The following is a 19,394-nucleotide window of genomic DNA, read 5'->3' on the forward strand; positions in this document are numbered from 1 at the left end:
TCCCCCAGTTCACCCAGCCACCGCGGCAGCTCCTACCCCAGTCCGTCGCCCATCGGTAGTGTTCCTACCTGTGACTTGTGCAGCTCGCAGGACGTCAGTGCATCTTCACCAGTTACGGGCTGGAACATACAGGTACCTTTTTCACCCTTGTTAGCACTACCTAATTAAAAAATGGCTTTACAGAACTTCATAGAATTACTATTTTAAGAAGCAAACCTGCCGTCTCCTCCTGGAAAACGGGAGCAACCAACTCTTGTCACTGGAACGCCAAGTTGTGCTAATGAGGGCAGAGCAGCTCTCCCACCTTCTATAGCCATGCGAAATCTAAGGCAGCAGAAATTGCATTATCTTTGGGGGAAAAAAATGATGCTTTTCAATATAATCTTTCCAATCAAATGGCCTTCTCATCAGTATAAGTTAAGTGGGGGACAAATAAGGCAAAAGTAGTACAAAGCGGCTTTCAGCGAACACTTGCTGATCTCTTTTCGGTGAATAAACTAAGAGAGTGGTGATCGGCGAAACAAAATTTCTCCCTAAAAGAAGTTTCAAGCAAGGACAAAGGTAAACGTCTCTAGGAACTAGAAGAGACGATTCTTCCGCACCCGCGGAGAGAAGCACAGCGAGGGAGCGGTGCGGCTGGGACGGGCTGCTGGCAGCACGCACATCTTTGCCTTTCACAGTCAGGTTTCTTTAACACTTTGCAGCTCCCCTCAAAGGAGAAGAGGTGCTCCACAAAGCTATAAAACTACATTTTCCAACACTCCACCTTCAAGATATTACTGTCGTCTTGCTGCTATACAACAGGCAGAAATCTTCAAAGAGTGGCGCAAGAGTGGTCTCTGGTGGAAGCAGATCAGATCTACAGCACGGCCACCAAACGCACAGGAACCCACGCCAAAGACCTTTGTCCACAGCTACCAGAAGTCACTTCTGTTTAGCCGTAATACTAGGTTAGCCTGAGGCATTATACCCTAAAAAACCTGAGTTCTTACACACACTTTTGCACTTTAGATCTTTTATCACGTACAATCTTAGTGTGCTCAGATCTGCCAGAAAACCAAGAATGGGAAGAGTGGTTTTTCTGAGGTATTTTCTTAAATGGGGACTTAAGAGAAACTGGAATCAAAACACTCAGTCCCACTTCAGAGCTGTAACACATTGACCAACCAATTGTCTGACAGCAGATAAGGAAGCGAGACAAGGTAAGGAAAGACAGCAAACAGCACCTCAGGGCAGTGACGCCACTAGTAAATGTGCAACCACAGTGAAAACTTTAGAGCTCTGGTTCTTTCCCCAAAATCAGGATTTCAGCCCACTTACGCTTCCTTCAGAACTGAGACTTACCAAGCCTGAATCCAGCAAAAGTAGCATTAGATGGGCAAAAATCTCACCATCCAAAAATTCAGAGGAACTTTAAAAACATTACAAAAATCCACTCACTCATGTTCAACAGACATTTCCTTGTAACTTGGGAGTTTGATAAAGACAGACAACGAAAGTGCCCTGTTAGCTTCAACGGCCTTTGGATCAGGACTACAAAACAGGAAACAACAGAAGAGATAATGCCAATCAAAGAGAAAACAAATCCAGGAGGGGGAAAAAAAAAAAATCAAAATGATGGTCAGAGACCTTGTTTCTACATTCCTCCGTTTTTAAACACAGCACGAGCTATTTCCCAGGGTACGGTTACCCGTAGACTGCAAAGAGCCCAGCAAGGCTCTGGGTGCAGAATTCCCACCTGCACTAGGTTCTTCATGGACCAACTTGGAGGAAGCGGTATTAGGGAACACCAGCAAGTGGGTCAGTACTTACTCGGACTCAGCTACCTGCTCACAAGGCCAACAGCTTGACACCACCACACTTCATTTCTTCATTCCACATCAAATCACTGCTTTCAGCGCAGGCTGCCCCTCGAATCATTACACAGGGAAAATGAAACAGGGACGGGGGCAGAAGAAAGCAGCTTTTTGTTTTGGAGGTGGGGTGGTTTTTTTCTTTTCCTGAAGTAAGCAGCCATCCCTTGTTCCAATTAGATAAAAATCCAGCACACGTAAGAAGGCACGTCATGTCTAGTAACCAAGGCAGATGAAGCTGGCAAGAAAGCCCTCACCAGAGATTAATCCCTTCTCCAAACCATTTACTTATTTTGCGTGCTATTGCAAGGATATGGTTGAGAAGTCTCATTTCCCCCAGGGAAAATAAAAGCTATTTCTTGCACACCTCAATTATGCGTTCCCAAGCTAACCAGGCCTAAGGCAAAGACAGCGCCAAGTTATCCTTGGAGACAAAAACTGTTAAGTTCTGGTTGAGGCGGTCTTTTCCTTCCTCCCCAAAATACCCAGCAGTATGCCCAACCTCTAAGAAAGTGGAGTAACATGGTATTTGCTGTAATAGACAGCAATGCTCTTAGCAGCGACAGTTCATGACTAAGGCTGGCTCACAAAAAAGTGAACCCCCAGCCTACCCTCTTTGGGGCACACAGTCAGGGACTTACATTCTCCACACACGCACGACTGCCGTGGACACCTACAACAGAACTAGAGAACTGATCGGGGACTTTTGTTACTGAAGTCAGAGGTCTTGGGCTCTTCAGATGGGCCAAGTCGCAGAGAACTGGAATGAGAGCCACAAATCTGCTCGAACACAGACTCCAGATGTTTTCCTTTACTCACCCCTACTCCCAGGTCACCCTCAACTTCTGAAGTTTTCCTGTCTGGTGAATGGCAAAGATCAGGTATACGCACTCAAATTCATCTTTTCCCTGTGTTTGGGAGATCACGTGCAAGCTTTATGATGGCTTTACAAGAACTACACTATAAGAAAAACACACATGGAAGTGGTCAAATACACCATTTTTTAATGCAGATTTGTAAAATTTAAGCTCAGTTTTGAAAATTTAGGACATTTAATGAAAGAGCATTTGGTCCTCTTAAAAATTTCCCATCCCCAATTAAATACTTCATGGAAAAACAACAATTAAGCATACATTGCATTTTTAATTAGGAAACATTTATATTGCACATTATACCAAGAAATACAAAAGTCTGTTTCAGCAAGTTATTCCAGCAGTGTTACCAATTTCATTTTGATACCATTGACTTACACAAAAGTTTTAATTTTAGTGCATTACCATGTGCCCTGTCATTACAGAGTAAAAACATATTTTTAAAACAAAGAGGAAGAAAAATTGGCTCCTTAAAGAATACAAAGCCTTTTACCACGTAGTCAGCACCAGTCTCCTCCTAGACAAAAACCGTTCCTATGGAAAGATGACTGTCAGATCACCTCGGCAACACAAATTTCAATGCAGTTTCTAATGAGAAGCTGACCGTATACTATTTGGCACTCTAACGGTCAAAGTCACTAAGGGCTGAAAGGCTGCAATACCTGCCCATACTGTTCCCATTCTACAGCTACCTCTCACTCTATTTCTGGCGATATACAAGAGGGAAAAGCATGGTGGCAGAACAGTTGTGCAACTTCATTACAGTTGTGTCATTCTCTGAGGAAAACTCTGAAACAGATTTCTGTGCGTAACACTTGGCTGGAACCCCCACCAGGGTTCAGGTGCTTCAGAAGGCACAAAACACCGAGAGGCAATTGCAAGGTATATAATGCACATTCAGAGAGCTAAACCGCGAGTCAGGGAAAAATCACTACCAGACGCAGCCACCAACACACCTAGGGCAATGTCCGTCCTGGCATCTGCTACACCATGATTTTAAATGGCCAGCTGTGGAATGCTGCGTTTGGCCTCCACACTACCAAGCGCTCCTCATTTCAGAGCTACAATTAGAAGATCTGGCCCAGTAGCAGCATTTCACAAAGCCCAGACATTTTTGCTTTCTGCCTCCCTCGCTCGGCAGAAAGCACTCCCTTTATGCATCCTCCTGCATTCTTTACATGTTGACAAACTGAAGCGTATCTGCATGCCCAGGCAATGTTTACTCGTTAAGAAGCTATACCTTGAACCTCTCCCAATACCTCTTTGGATTGTAACACCTTGAATTTATGTTTTGCTTTGAAATAGGCAACTAAGACATTCCAGCAATAGGTTTGCAAAGCCAATTCTACAGGGGTTGGAATTGCCAGCTGCCTCAAATATCAAGGCAACCGATTCTATTGCAATGTTTTGGGAAATCTGAACATGCTTCGCTCTCCCCCCTCCAGCCCTGCCCTCCCTTAAAACACACACAATAAGACTAAGAAGACAGGATTTTTTTTTTTTGCCTGAATACAAGATCCAACTATCATGGAATAGAAGATTCTACAATGAAGTCCCTGAGATGCATCTGTATACTAAAAGATTCAAACAATAACCTCTTCAGCACTAACTTCATATTTATTAGAAATGTTTTGAGTTGCAACATATGGTTTATGCAAACTGATGTTGTTATAAAAAGGTGAAAATACAGCAGATCAAGCTTGCCCTTATATTTAAGCCTTAATTTAAAAATTATTAACCCAACAGTAACACTCAACCACTTCAACTATCGTCAAAAGTAAAAAGCATGTAAGCAATGGGGAGCCACTGAAAAAAAACTACAACTGTTATATTTAGAATAAGTTGTTTTGGCCTCAGTTTGTTTTCATCCCTCAACCGCCCTGCCTGAATTTAACTGCTTTCTTCCAGAAAGTTCATAGACAGTTACTCCTCAAACATAGCTGAGCCATATTTCAAGATGGTGGGACGAAGCAACAGCATTTTTTCACCATTCCTCACGGGAACCAAAAGGCACGGTTTACAGGTACAGTATAGCACTACCGTCAGCACCGACAGCTGCTGCAGCCATGGCCCTGTTACGATGGCATGTGCCAAACCGCCTCGTGGCAGAGGGAAGTTAGCATGCTGCAGGCTCAGACCTCTTACTGACGCCAGGGTGATGCAGAGGCAGCCCCGCTACTGACACTGAGAATAAATACAGCCATGAGTATTCTTTGGGATGGGCACAGCAGTTGATATTCTTCCAGTATATTTAAAAAAAAAAAAAAGAAAAAAAAAGGAAAAGTCATCTCATATATAAGTTACTTTTTAAGTTACTTTGGGATCCACTGTATTTTGTAACCAGCTAATCAGAAATACTTTATCCACCTTCCCAAGAAAGCTCAGTTTTTCCTGCTAGTGAAGAAAACTTAAGGCACTAACATATTAATGCTGTCAGGAATGTGAAATAGTTTGTTCTTCACGTACTGTTATACCAGTTCTTAGCAGCATCTCTCCTGAAAAGGCACTAGATACATGGCAAACAACGAAACTTTTGGAACTTCTGCTCAGCTAAGCTGTATAAAGCTAGCTGCTAGCTGAGTGGCTTTGCAATTCCCCCTTCCCTCCCCCCCATTCCCTTACAAAAAAAGGCACCTGATTTGTTTTATTATTGGTTTCTGTAGCCACAGGCTCTTGTGACCATGCAGGTCTATACAACTGTGTATATGAGGGATATCATGACTATACTGATAGCTTCTTATATTGATCAGGAGTTATCTTTTCAAGATACTATTCTAGATACAGCGTTTTTGTTTCAGCAAAACCCATTACCAGTGGGTTCCTACCTGAGTAGCACTTAAGGTTGTGTATTGCTAGTCAGAATAATTCAATGATTAAACTTGGTGTAAGAAATTGCACTTTCCCATTCCTTCCCCAATCCCAAGATCATTTCAAATTAAATACTAGACCCTTTTCTAAAGGGACATTTGTAATACAGCTACAAAGAGGTAGCTAAGTGGCACATGCCAATCGTCTTTTTTTTTTTTTTTTTTTTTTTAAAGTATATTCAGCCTTCATTTGCAACAACGTTTTTCATAGGAAGTCTTAAAACAAGAAATCTCTATTCAGGTGGCACATGGAGTTACCACAGTTCAGAAGTCAAAACTCATAAGAGAACCTGATCTCCCTTCACGTCCATAATTAAAACTAACAAGCATGGGGGATACCCAAGTGACTCAGCATATGCAGGTGTGTAGCTGAAGAGGAAAGGAATGTCTACAGCCAAATCCTTTGCTCCTCCTGACATATGATAAAAGTTACTCCGAAGAACCATTCAGATCAAGCCCACCATTTGATCAATCTGTCTCATGTAGTTACTCTTCAATGGCAGCAAGTATCTCCTCTCATCCGGAACTCTGTTACACTGTTAACAAAATGAGAATGTTTTTAAGAACTCAAATACAAAAACAGGCAACCCTATACCCTCTGTAATCTAGCAGGCGTTTCGGCATCAGTAACCATAGATTTCCCCCCAGTACCAAAAATTGTACCCAACAGCACTTTTGGTCCCGACTCCCCCTCCCTCTTCGCAAACGTACAGCACAAACCCCATAAATGAACAGCAAGTGTTTCCTTAGTGCAGGCTGCAAGCTTCCACATACACGCCAAACTATTGCAGCTTGTTATTCAACTGAGACTTCCTTCACTATGACAACTGTGAATGTTTTTTAAATTAATGCTCTTTTTCTGCAGGACTGGGGGGAGGAGGAAAGGAACCATGCTAGAACCTACTAGCAGAGATTTTAAAAAACTGTTCTGTATTAAACACATATCTATTTCCCTGTGACAGGCACTGGATCTGTACTCAGTTGATGCCTAGCTAAGAAAGGTCACCTTTACATGCTTCAAAACCATTCTGAGGAAAAAATAGCTCTGTTTAAACGACCCTCTGCTTTTCTCTTTCCCCATCACAGCAACACTGGAAGATTTTAAGGGCAAAGAAAAAGAGAAGGGAAAAATAATTGGAAATAAATCAACAAAGAACAAACTAATTGCTGCAAAATACTTAAAAGGGGACAGACCTTCAACATAATCACTCCCACATTATCCTAATCCATTCATTCCACTACTGAAAGTGTTTTTCACAAGGGAGCTTCTCAGATATTTGACATTTATAAAGGAAATACTGCAGTGCCCTAAAGTAACACTTCCAAATGGCTCTTTTTCTACTGCCTAACCCAGTTCAACATACATCCCTTCTCCAGCAACACAACCAGGAACGCTCTGTGTAATCCTTACATTAGAACTGAAGTTGACCGCCTTTAACTCGTTAGGTTTAATTTTTTCTGCGCTGTCCTCTTCTCCAGGGAGGATGTCTTGCCACAGTGAGTTACGAAAACGTTCATCCACAGACACAATATGTCCCTCAGTAGTAAACATATACTTATTTCCAGATTTGTGCAGTGGATTCTCTTCATCAAACAACTAAACAAGAGATGGGAGAGACAGCTATAGTATGTGTGCAACAGTCTTCATGTCCCATCAACAATAAGTTAAAACGTACGCACTTATGCATTTGAAGGATCACACAAAAAGCATACCTTTTAGTGCTAAATGGGTAACTACCATTAGAGCAAATGGAAATAAATAGTTTTAATGCAAGAGATTTATTTTAACAGTTAAAAGGGGAGAGCAAAAGAAAAATTTCTCACACAACTTAAACTGCCCTTATTTTTCCAAGCCGCACTATACAGGCATTTCTAGGCTGGCATCCACTGCTTTCATTCAGTCACAGATTTATTTGGGTTTTTACGCTAAAGGAGATTGAGAACAGTAGCTAAAGCAGTGTTGGCTCAAATGCTTTCTCCTCTGACTGCCAAAGCCTGATGGGGAGAAATCGGAGGCTGCTGCGAGACAGCAAAATGGCTACAAGCAGTAATTTAGCTCAGAGCTGAGCAGTAGCTTCCTTCAGTCTTGCTTCCCCTCCTTTCCAGCTCCCCCCAAAAGAGCTGCCAGCTCTCCAGCCAGCAGCTGCCCAAACCCCCAAGATTAGGGTAGGGTCAAAGAAAGAGCAGCGCATTCTCTGATACACTCTGACACCTAAACCCTCCTCTTCCCCAGAGCGCAGCACAGTTTCTAATTAACAATGTCCCGCCTCCTTGCTGTGTCATGTTTGTGCACAGCGCACGCAAGAGAGTATCTTTGAAATGAAGTATACATACGTACCAGGTACAAATATTTACATGTTTCACTGAGAAAAAAGCTCTCCATTCGATCTTCCTTTGTCTTCTCTACAACGTGGTGTAACGTGGCATAGCCACACCTGCAAGATTTAAGATTAGCTTGGGGTTAGCTCCCACGCATTCTGATCTCAAAGTGCTCCCTAGATATTCCTTTACTTCAGACCATTCCGATTGTCACTCAGGGTGACGTTAAAATGAAACGAGCCTCTTTTACAAGTAAGCACTGATTATTGGTTTCTGGTATTCTGATGAATTCTGGATTCTGTAATCATTGACCCTGTGGTTCATCTATTCCATCATGCAGATTTATTAAGAGCCTCTCAAAGAAGCAAGATAATCTCAAGGCACCCCGCACAAAACAGGTAATTTCCCTGTACTGAGCACATGAGAAACCCAGGTCTGGAAGCCTGGTCTCATGCAAAGGTTTCTTCCCAAACTACCTACTCTTCCCTCCCACCAACGCTTAACAAACGATGAAGCTGCAAGCTATCACAGACTGCACTTGTAATTCTTTCAGTCAATGCCCTACACAGCATCTAAATCCCACTTAACTGCAGAATGGCGCTGTTTTATACTGTCCTATGGTTAGTACAGACTTGCCTACAAAATCAGTAAATACCAGTAACTGAATAAAAATTCGCTATCTTCCCTCTGAGTCTTGCAAGAAGTTCAGATACTCAGTATTACAGTCAGGATTCACTGTTACTGTCTTGAGATGAAAGCTGATATGCAACAGCATCTATCTTAGAAGCCATCCCTCCAGTTTAGTTAAACACCAGGGGCTCATGAGGTTAGAAATATTCTTGCAGGATCCACAGAAAAAAAAAAAGCCTACAAATTTTACCAGTTTTTAGCAACTGATCATCCACAATGCATTTTGAAAGGTAGTTATAAAACTCTGAGGGCATAAAGTTGTCACTGGACTATAATTTCATTTTCAGAGGAGAAAGAAATAATTGCTCAATAAATAAATCATCACTTGTGGCTTTCATGGAGGGTTGGGTTTTGTGGTTTACCTACATTTGGCAGATTGGATTCTATATAATATTTATAAAATAAAATATACGTATATAGCAGTGAGAGAAGACAAAGAACATCGAAGACTGACTTTGCTTTTGTATATTTTTCCAAACTCTGCAGAATATCCATTCCCACATGAAGGTAAAATGGGTTCTTTGTGGCCTAAATAAGGAAGACAGACAAGAGTTAGAGTCAGCAATTTCAAAATCTTGTAAAAATAACACTTACATCAAAGGCCTAGTAGTATCAGATTCTCGTGTATTACAGTAAACTTATCTTTATAGGAACATGACTTAGATTACTCTGTGCAAGCTTCTCACATTTGCTTTAGTGCAAATCCTAATAAAACCCGTAGTAAATTCAAACTTTTTGATAGCCTTCTTGCAGCCAGAAAGTTATTTTAGTTTACTGTATCTTCTGCCAGCTGGAGACCGTGCCTAGACAATATAGCAAGGAAAGCTATTACATTTACTTCAACAATTTCTATTAAGAAGTCACAAGTCTCTACCTTGTAAAAATCCGCCAGCTATTTTTTGAAAAGGTTGTTTAGTCTCATTTTTGTCTGTCTTATAAAAAAGGCTATTTTTTAAGCAAACAACATAGCAACTACATTGCATAACAATCCAGTGCCTAAACAGAGACCTCTGTATAAGAACAGGCAGATGCAGAGGCACAAATTTTAGCAGGCCAGAGACAAGGGGCAGAAAAAGTGACTTTCTGAACGAAACTATTTTTGCCAAAACATGAGCTGTAAGCTCAGAAAAGTCAAGTACCTGATAAAGCAGATATGTGGACTCCACTAACTCTGGCCTCAGTGGATAAAAGGGAACATCCGGTGCTTGCAATTGCCAGTTGTATCTTTCTGGGAGAGCTCCGTATCGTTTCCATATGGCATAATAAAAAGCATGGAGACAAATAGCATCTTCCACATCTCCTATCAATACCTAGGCATAACAACAGCTGTAAACATGCACGCTTAATACTGCAAGCCAGCAAATTGCTTTCTGCTCTGTATAAGAACATACCATATAATAAAACACTCCCCTCATAAGGATAGACAAAAAAAAATCCACCCCCCAACTCCCCCCCCCCAAAAAAAAAGCTAATGTATTAATTCCTTCGCACTAAAAACTTTAGCGGAGCTCAGCCTCGCAACATGATATACAAACGCTGAGGTTAAATGAGAAAAGCTAAAAGTATCTCAAATCTAGTAGAGAGCAGGCCAGGCCTTCTGATATTGTTATGCTGATGCAGAAGCTGAACAGCCCTAAGGCTCTCTTATCAGAGCAGCCAGATGTAAACCCACAGGTTGACGCTCATCTCAGAAGAGATGCTGAGACTCATTCACAGCCTAGGATTAGAATGAGCCTTTCTGACACCCCTCTGCTGTGTCGTTCAGTCTTTACCTGTAGTCCAGGAAAAAAGGCTTGCAAAGAGTCAATCCACGTGTTCATCAGTTGTCCTGTGAACATGTTTACATTAACGTACAAAGGAGGGTCACCTTCACCTTCATTGCAAGCTTCTCGACTGCCAAGTAACAATAAGCATGTGTAAATATTCACTATTTTAGAAGAACACAATGCATGTTTCCTTTCACAGCACTGCCACCAGCAAAGAGAATGAGCCGCAGATTTGTCGTGCTGGGCTCAAAGCCATTTTGAAAAGAACAGAAATGTCAGTCATGCTCTCAGAAAAATTAATTCATAAAGGTATGTATATCATATCCTAAACTTATGTCAGCAGAATCTCTACCAAAAAGTCATGCTAGGTAAGATCAGGCCTTAAGAAGTACTAAACCAGCCAATTTAATACATTTCCTTTAGAGTTCTACAGCCTTCTCTCAGCCTAACATTTATGGTAACCAGTTTAGCTTCTTTGCACCAATAATGTTATACAGATCAGTCGACTAAAGAGTGAAGGGAATGTTAAAATTTATTTTCACAGTGACTACCGCAGAAATAAGATTTTGGTTTTTAAAGAAAAAAAAAGAACACAGATTTTCTAGAGCACGACACAAAACACTGTACAATTCCTCACATCTTGCTGGAGTACGCATCAATTAAGGAATGGATACTCATATGAAATAACATACCCTCTTCTTAAGTGGTTCTGAATGTTCCGATAAGCATCATTGAACATCTCCAAGTCTTCCTTCTCTCCAAAGAGGATGTAAGACTTCAGAAGGTATTCATAGAATGAATCCGACCCCGCTCCCAATCCACTTTGCTTTCCAACCCAATGACCAGTTTGAATATTCACAACATTTCCTTTCAGAACAGACAAAAAGTTTAGTCTAAAGTTGCCAAGTACATCAGAGAAAAATAATCAAGAACCAGAACTTAGAAATATTACATCTTCAAAAAGTCTTAAGGAGTAATGATCAAAGATTACTACCAAAATGAAGTGTTAGGGCATATTCATCCCAGGAACTAGCACACACATGCAGTTGTTTCAAGTAGTTTTAGTCATCTGCCAAACTAAATTGTATTGATGGGGATACAAATGCAAGAACTTCAGTTTCATTTCCCAGTTTCATGAAAAATTCATCTTTGGAAACCTGTGCCCTAAGAAGTCATTCAGATACTCCGTTTTTTCTTACAAAATTACAAAGTGCCATTTGGTCAACACAAGCCACGAGTACACAAGGAGAGCATGACTTAACAGCTACAGAGGAAGCAGATCGACAAAGTTTACGATACATGAAAGAAAGCTGTAGCATGATGGCATTCTGCTACAGGAGACTGAGGCAGGTTAAAACATGGAGCCAGTCAATACAGCATGACCTCAGAGATTACCTAGCAGCCCGGTGTTATTGCTCCTGAGACTCCAGAGTGCTTTGACAGCTCTCCTGGCCACCCATTCAAACGTGGAATCGCCAAGCAGCCTGCTAAGGATACCAAACTCCACCAGCAAGGAACCGGCTCCTGCAGTACAAGTTTCATTATTGCTGTCTGGAGGTACCCCCTTCTTCAGATTGACCTGTGAAGCAGGTAGAGAGAGTGCTAACAGCAAGAAGGCAGGCTGCACCTCCTACAGCTGTGCTCTCATCTGCAGTTTTCTATTTATTATAAAGCCTTTTTATTAGTTTTTGCAATATGTAGCATGCAATGTATATACAGTTAGAAAGCCAGCATATTGCCTTGCTGTCAAAAAGCTTTGCTGAAGAATTCCTGAAATTCATCTTCCAACTTTATAACATCATGCTCAAGGTGGGCAATCCTAATTTTGCTACTCTTGTACTTGCTAATCCTTCCAGATTTCAGTCCACTTTTTCATCATTTCTACTAAACATTCAGGTTCTTCCAAGGGTGATGCACGTACTGCTTCCCCTCATTTAGTGCTCCTGAAACCAAGAGTTTCCTCAGTGAATGCTCCTCAACTTCCCTACAGAACAAAATGCTGAAGGGAAGTTACACCACCCTCCACTGCTTTACCAGACTCTGAACAGAAGTGAAAGTTCACGTTCATGTTCTTCCACCCTGACAGGTCTGGAGGAAAAGCAGTGCTGCTGTCCCCAGAAATTAAAAGTAGTCAGGCAAGTGCTAATTAGTTTTACAGTTTAGAGTTGTTCCACTAGAACTGACAACCTTCTCCTTGCAAACTGCATCTGCTTAAAATGAGAGGACGCAGTATTCAAGAATACCACAGTATTCTTGAGTACTCACTCAGCAGTACTCAAGAAAATTACAAATTCCAAGCCCAGTATGACAAATATTTCAGATTAGTTATATTTTACCACAATTATCTTAGTACCAAGTCACCAATAAAGTCACTTTCCCAGGCTATTTGCCTTTACAGTATTTCTTGTTAACCTTCTTAATGACAGCATTGTTGGTTGCTGCATGATATATAGGAAGAAAGCACGGGGCAGGGCATGTTCCAGCCAAACAGCACGGAAACAAATGACTACTGACCTGTACGGAACAATATATACAGAGTGAAAAAACAGCCTAAAGAAAACATTTACTAGACATAAGGAACAACTTATACATCGTCCACGTCACCGTAACTTAGCGCTGTTTCCCCTCCATGCCATTTTAATGTAACTTAGCGCAGGTTCAATACCCCAAGTGCGCATATAGAGGCACACACAGGGCACAGAACTCAAGTTGTAGGACAGGTGAATTACCACTTTTAGATTATTTCCCACTGTGTTGGTGTGCTCACTTACCCGAGGATATGGAATTCCAGTTTTGGTGTTCTCAAAGGCTGGAAGCAGTCTCACTGCTAGGTCATGAGCCATATGCAACAGTTCATTGTCATAATCCTTAATGGTCATATCACCAAAAGGCTGTTTGGTATCTGTAATTATTATGTGGGCAGAAAGCAGGCTTCCCAAAACCCTATGAGAAAAGGAAAAGATCTTCAGTTTTTAAATCTGATCTGAACCTAGTTCTTCAGCTAAACCCTTATCAGTATCATGTGTAACAGAAGTACTACTCTGTGCACCTTACAGGCATTACAGAAAGAGATCTGCTTTTTTCCCCACCAGTAGTGAAAACATCTAGAAGTCACGTTGCTTATCACCCACAGTAATCCCAAAACCCGGTTCTGCAAAATTTACCTAATCCAGTAGCTCCTTACAACATACCAAGTCTATTTATGAGTGAAGACCTCCTTGCCCCTGCAAATGGCAGCAGGATTGTTATATAAACTTAGTATTCAGAAAAAAGAAAGCTTAGCCGAGTTAAGCAGCAATTGAGTAAACACTGTTTTAAGACATTCAGAAAATGAAATCATTTAAAATCTGATAGTATCATTTCCAAGACAGACAGGCTTGTTTTTCATCTGAAACGAAAGTGAAAGCAAGGAGCAGGTCCATGGAAGAAAACCACAGCAGAGAAAACCTGTCAGCAGGGTTGTTTCTTGTGCACAGATCTGAGTCTCCACAGCAAGAGCAACAACAAAAAAGTAGCAGTCTGCAAGCCAACCACAGTTGAGACTACCTTTGTATCACTGCTTCAAGTCACGTGTGACTCATTAAAATTGTTTTAATTGAAAGGATGGAATATTTTCACAGAAGGTTAAAAAACAACTTACTTAAGGAACAATTATGGAATAAAGCCTACCAAAAGACATCCTTATCAATTATTTTACTTTGGTTCTCCTGTATATGCACACCAAGTCTTTAACCTTATTACTGTTTTAAAGGCAGAAACTTAGAGCGACGTACCTGATCGTTGCCTCAAAAACTTGGACTGTTGAGTCTTTATCAAATGAAACTGTGTCAATCACCAACTTCACTGCTTTCTGGAATTCTGAGGAGTTTCCCATGACCTTTTATATAAAAACAAAGCTATTTTGTCTAATTGTTGCTTCAGAAGAGGGTTGGGGAAGAGAATGGCAAGTTCACATTTTAGACCAACGGTCATATTACCTAGATACAGAACAGACCACTTCAAGCTCCTGCTAAAAAGACTTTCCAGAAAGTTACCCATCCTACTGACATGCAAAAGTGCATCGTTTTAAAAGTATGTTAAAACAGGGAAATCCACAAAGATATATTTTTGCCCGTTTTACTAATCTATGTACTCATGTATGTACTCATGTAATCTTCCACCCCGAACATCAGCCTTGTGGGTGATCTCTTAGAGCAGGAATCTAAAAATTCTTAAGATCTAGCACACTGAGTGGTTTAACTGCTTAAACTATCAGTTTAAGAGTTAAGTTTAGCTTAAGTAGTAACACAACTTGCAGAACAATGAAGTCTGATTTGACATTTATTTGACCAGGGGAGTCAAACCTTTCAGGCTTTTGACTCGACACTGCATGCCATGCCGCGGAGTTCCCTCGCGCCAGTTTTCTACAGGTATACCTTAGCAATTGATTTCCACTATATCCAGAGACAAGACGTAAATTCAGCCCCAGCTTCAAGGAAGCAGGAATGTGGAAGGAAAACACAGGTTCCCGCTCGCATAAGTTCATGATAAGGCCAGGTGCTCAGGGAACCTACCTAGCTCTTTAACCATCAAAGCACCATGTGCCAGCCAGTCTGCTCTTTCCATTACCCACACCTAGCGGGAAAGCATTCACATGCTTGATCTGAGCAGACGAAGAGCAAAATAGGCTTTCTCCATGCAGAAGCTTCTGAAACACAAGAGACTCTAGGAACCAGAAGTTATATATTTGAGGAAAAAAAGTTATGTACTGCCCCGAAAGTATGGGGGCAGTACTGAGCCACTGGTGAATGAGGACAGGAAGGCAACTGTTTAGCCAGCGATCAGCCACGTAGCACAGATCCCTAACTGCTCTTTCAGTTAAAACCAACGTTTTCCTCACTTCCTGCTTTCAGTTCTTTTCATCGCTGCCATGTTCAGTTAAACAGCCGAGAGCTGCAATTCCACGTTAGCAATGGGAAGCCTTTCACAGCCTGAAGCACACATATAGTCCTTGCACACACCACCTTCTGAGGAGAGGAGAAAAGTGCACCACAGATCCCGCACTGGTGGGCCGCGACACTCCAGAAGGCCAAGAACCTGCCCTGGCTGCAAAAATGAGACACTGAAACCTAAGGAGGTTTCTAAATATGCATCAGGAGGTTCAAGGAAGGGGCTCTTTCCATGATACCATACTACTGGTACTACTAACATAAAACTGAGTTGCTTCTCACATTATCTTCGAATTTTAACAAAAATGAATATTATAGTCTATTTTAGCAGGCAAGAAGCAGCTTTACAGCTTTTCCCCTCCTTCCTTTCACGGCTCTTCATACAGACTTAAATGTCAGTCAGGCCCTCTCTGCCAAGCAAAACAATCAGAGCTCTTTCAGTTGCCTTGAATAAGACGAACTCTCCTCCTGACACATCTCTCAGCAACCCATGCAGATTCCAGCTCAAATCCACCCTTCCTGAACACCAGAGTACGGCAGTATTCCAAAAGAGATCCCACCTGAGCCTTAGGGAAGTTCTCACTTCTGGAAATCTCACTTCTGATACATCCCCACGTACTCTGACCCTTCCCTGCTAGCTCGCGAGCCAGCTGTTAGCTAGTATACACCCAGCACCTTCTCCTCAGAAGTGAAGGAGATACAAATTACAAAATATTAGACCCTTTTACTTCATATTGCTGAACTTCATTACGATTTTTAATTGGTTCCTCACGATGCCATCTCACCTTCTCTTCATGTTAAGAATTGATCTCTGTTTCTGTCAGCAACTCTGCATGAAACATTAGCACTTTTTGCATTAGTAACATTAACACAGAGGGGCTATACAGCCTTTGCCCCATGGCAGGTCCTTAGAAACCACTGTGGAGTAACTCCCTCCAGTCTGGAACTTCCTGTTGCCGTCTTCCTTCAACTTCTCACCAAGTTTCTCTACCAAGTACCCCTCCCTCTTCTTCAGCTCCGCTCGCTTTTTTTTTTTTTTTTTTAAATATGGAGCTGATTCAAGATGTCAGATCTACTGTGGTTGTAAGTTCAACCTCAGAGCACAGGACAATATCAGTGTTGTTCAGTACCAGGGCAGATGAACGTAGGAAGACTCTATTCAATGTTTTCTTGAAGATAAGATCCTCATTTTCCCCTTTAACTCTTTCCTTCAAAGTCTGTTCCAGCACGCTGCCTGCTGTCGAGGTGACCACGCTCCCACCTCAATCCAACCGTCCCACAACTGAGACCTGCAGCTTCACAGCCCTTCTAAACAAAGCTCTGTGCCCGAGAGCCAGCTTTGACTCCCGGTTTCCCACACCAGGGTTGGGAATAAACCACCGGGTGAATTGCAAGAGGCGCCCGCTTCGCTGCTGGCAGCGGGACTAACGGAGCAGAGCAAGCGAGACTCAGGCGTGTTCAAGGGCATCTGGGGCTTCTCATCTCTCAAAGCCTCTCATCAACCAACTTCAGCCTTTCAGACATTGATGTCCATATCTGCTAGGACTGTCTTCAGAGTTTAATTAGCAGAAGAATTACTCTTTGGCAATACATCCCAGCGACATTAATGTACCCTTAAACTAATTTGCTAAATTCAGTTTGCTCGTTCCAGCTGCCGACGCGAACCTCCTGAACCTCCCTCCCCATTAAATTTAACGGGGCGACGCACCGACGCCGGAGCCTTCCCGTACGGCCAAGCACCGCGACGGCCGCCGGACGGAGCAAAGCCTTCCCGCGGCTCGGCCAAGCCGTGGCAGCACCTCAGGGCCAGGGCGCGTCTGGCGGTGCCCCCCAGCCGCCCCCCGCCGAGGACTCACCGCCAAGGTGTCCAGCGCGTCGATCAGCGTCAGCGAGTAGTTCCCCAGGACGTCGTTGATGTTGAGGTTGGAGCTGGAAGAGAAGAGCCGAGCGTCAGGCCCCGCCGCGCCCGGGCCCGGCCGCCCCCCGCCCCGCCCGGCGACTCACGGGTCGTGGCGGTCGGGGCCGCGGCCGCGGCAGTGGAGGGGGTCGAGCTCGTCCCGCGGGAAGGCGTGCTGCATGTAGCTGTCGTAGCCGAAGACGAACATGCCGCGGGCGGCGTCGCGCAGCCGGGCCCGCAGCTGCGGCGGGAAGGCGCCGCTGTACCGCCGCTCGTACTCGTCGCCCCCCGCCGCCCCGCCGCCGCCGCCCCGCCGCAGCAGCGAGCCCCAGTGCGAGGAGCCGGGGCCGGCGGCGGCGCCGGGCGGGCCGAGGGCGGCGGGCGGCGGCGGGAAGGGGAAGGGGAAGCGGCGGCGCAGGCAGAGGCCGGGCGCCAGCGCGGGCAGCAGCGCCAGCAGCGCCTGCAGCCCCAGCCTCAGCAGCAGCAGCCCCAGCACCAGCGACCGCCATTGCATGGTCGCCCGCGCGCCGCGCGCATAGTTTAAAGGGGCCGCCCGCTCCCCGCCCGCTCGGCTGCCCCCGCCGCGCTCCTCCGCGACGCGGCTCCTTTAACAGCGGAAGGGAAACACGGGCCGCGGCCGGCACAGGGCCCGCCCCGCCCTGCTCCCATTGGCCGAGCCGATCCGCAGGCGGGACCGGCCGTCGGTCATAGGGCGCGCAGCGGCGTCACTGAAGCGCCGGGGCGAGGCGGCGGGGGCGGGGGGTGCCCGGGCTGTCGTGGCGCGGCCCGGGGGCGGGACGCTGAGGGGCGGCGGCGGCCCCGCCCGGGCGAAGGGTGAGGGTGAGGCCGCGGCCGGGTCTCTGAGGCGGGGCTGGCACCGCGGGCTCAGCGGGCACCCCTCGGGGGAGGCGGAGAGCCGGGGCAGCGCTGCCCGGGGGTGAGGCGAAGAAAAAACAACCGTTCAAGGGAGGTTTGTCATCGGTTCCTCTGCTGCCAGGACAGCCCGGGCCCACTTACCCACAGACCCTCGCCGCGACCTCGGCAACGCAACACGGCCGGGGAGGACGAGCCTTCCTCCTCGCCTGAGGGGGAGCGGGGGCAGCAGCTCAGAGGACGCCATGCCGAGCTCCTGGGCCCTGAAAGCGGGGGCGATGGATGCAGGGCTTCCCTTCACCCAACGGCAGAACCGACAGCCCAACAGCGAGATGGAAGACGGAGCAACGGGTGCGACTACGGCAGCGCCGAGCACAGTGTGGCCGGCGTTCGATGCGGCACTGGAAGAGAGCAAAGAACAAGCTCCAAGGCAGCTGGAGTTCTCAGAAAGCAGCATAAATAGAAAAGCTGACAAATGCCACTGCAAATTGTAGATACGAAAGTGAAAACAGTCAGGCAGTCCTGGTGAAACCAAAACCCTTCAAAGACAGTCAAAAGAACAGAAAAGTCAGAAAAGAAACTATAGCTGGGAGAGGCAAAGAGGAGACACACATCTCCGGGCTACCCCAGAAACCTTAACAGCATCACCAGTAACTGTGGTTGTAAGCGTGACTGCGTTATCGCTGAACTAAGGACTGGTGTTCACTCAAGCGTTGCATCCTTTTAGCAAGAAAGGGCATGATTTGTTACAAAGAAATTTCATAGAAATAATATGAAAAATCCCTATGCGGGGGAAAAAAAAATTTCAAGACTTGTTATGCATACACAGACAGCCAGACATTAATGATTTATCTTCGGCCTGCATTTTATACTTTCTATTTCAAAGTCAGATCTTGCTCTGTTTTCCATTCAATGCACAGAAACAGCAGAACGAATAAATCTAAGGAAAAAAAAAAAAAAATCACAATTCAGTGGTCCATCAAGACTTCTGTATGCTGATTCCTGTTAAGATCCTCTAGCCCGTTCAAATATAGCAGCCTGAGGTTGCGCTTTCAGTTCCTTTCCTCAATCTGTGGAATTCATGCATCTTTTTAATGTCTTTCCCCTTACGGACCAGAAATATTATCTATGCACAACAGGAAGGGGATTCTTGATTCTAAAAAATGAGGAAAATTCCTCATTATTGAAAAGACTGAAATATCTTTCCACATCCCAAGTTAACATAGTTATACAGAAGCAACTTAGCAGTTTACTTCTCTCTGAATCAAGTTTAGCTTTAAATTTCACACATCACAACAGCTTTTTCTTTCTCTATTCACATATTTGCTT

At 44.2% G+C, this 19,394-nt stretch overlaps 1 protein-coding gene across 2 annotated transcripts; it reads right to left on the bottom strand.

Moving 5' to 3' along the window:
* Nucleotides 1–2,833: 2,833 nt before the first annotated feature.
* EDEM1 (ER degradation enhancing alpha-mannosidase like protein 1) lies at nt 2,834–17,812 on the bottom strand. 2 transcript variants are annotated; one of them, XR_012674960.1, is made up of 12 exons: nt 17,300–17,812; nt 17,152–17,224; nt 14,141–14,244; nt 13,139–13,310; nt 11,763–11,946; nt 11,060–11,234; nt 10,374–10,494; nt 9,741–9,927; nt 9,056–9,129; nt 7,931–8,027; nt 7,004–7,189; nt 2,834–6,128 (listed from the first exon to the last, which is right to left on the bottom strand). XR_012674960.1 is itself a non-coding variant. In XM_075158580.1 (12 exons), the coding sequence occupies exons 1-12, from the start codon at nt 17,704–17,706 to the stop codon at nt 6,039–6,041; spliced, it is 1,854 nt and encodes a 617-aa protein (XP_075014681.1). In that variant the 5' UTR covers nt 17,707–17,806; the 3' UTR covers nt 2,834–6,038. The 2 variants fall into 2 exon arrangements, 1 of the variants encoding a protein (XP_075014681.1); XM_075158580.1 differs by having other exon boundaries at nt 9,741–9,911; nt 17,300–17,806.
* Nucleotides 17,813–19,394: the final 1,582 nt, after the last annotated feature.

This window comes from Calonectris borealis, chromosome 10 (assembly GCF_964195595.1).
Source record: "Calonectris borealis chromosome 10, bCalBor7.hap1.2, whole genome shotgun sequence".
Classification (NCBI taxonomy): domain Eukaryota; kingdom Metazoa; phylum Chordata; class Aves; order Procellariiformes; family Procellariidae; genus Calonectris; species Calonectris borealis.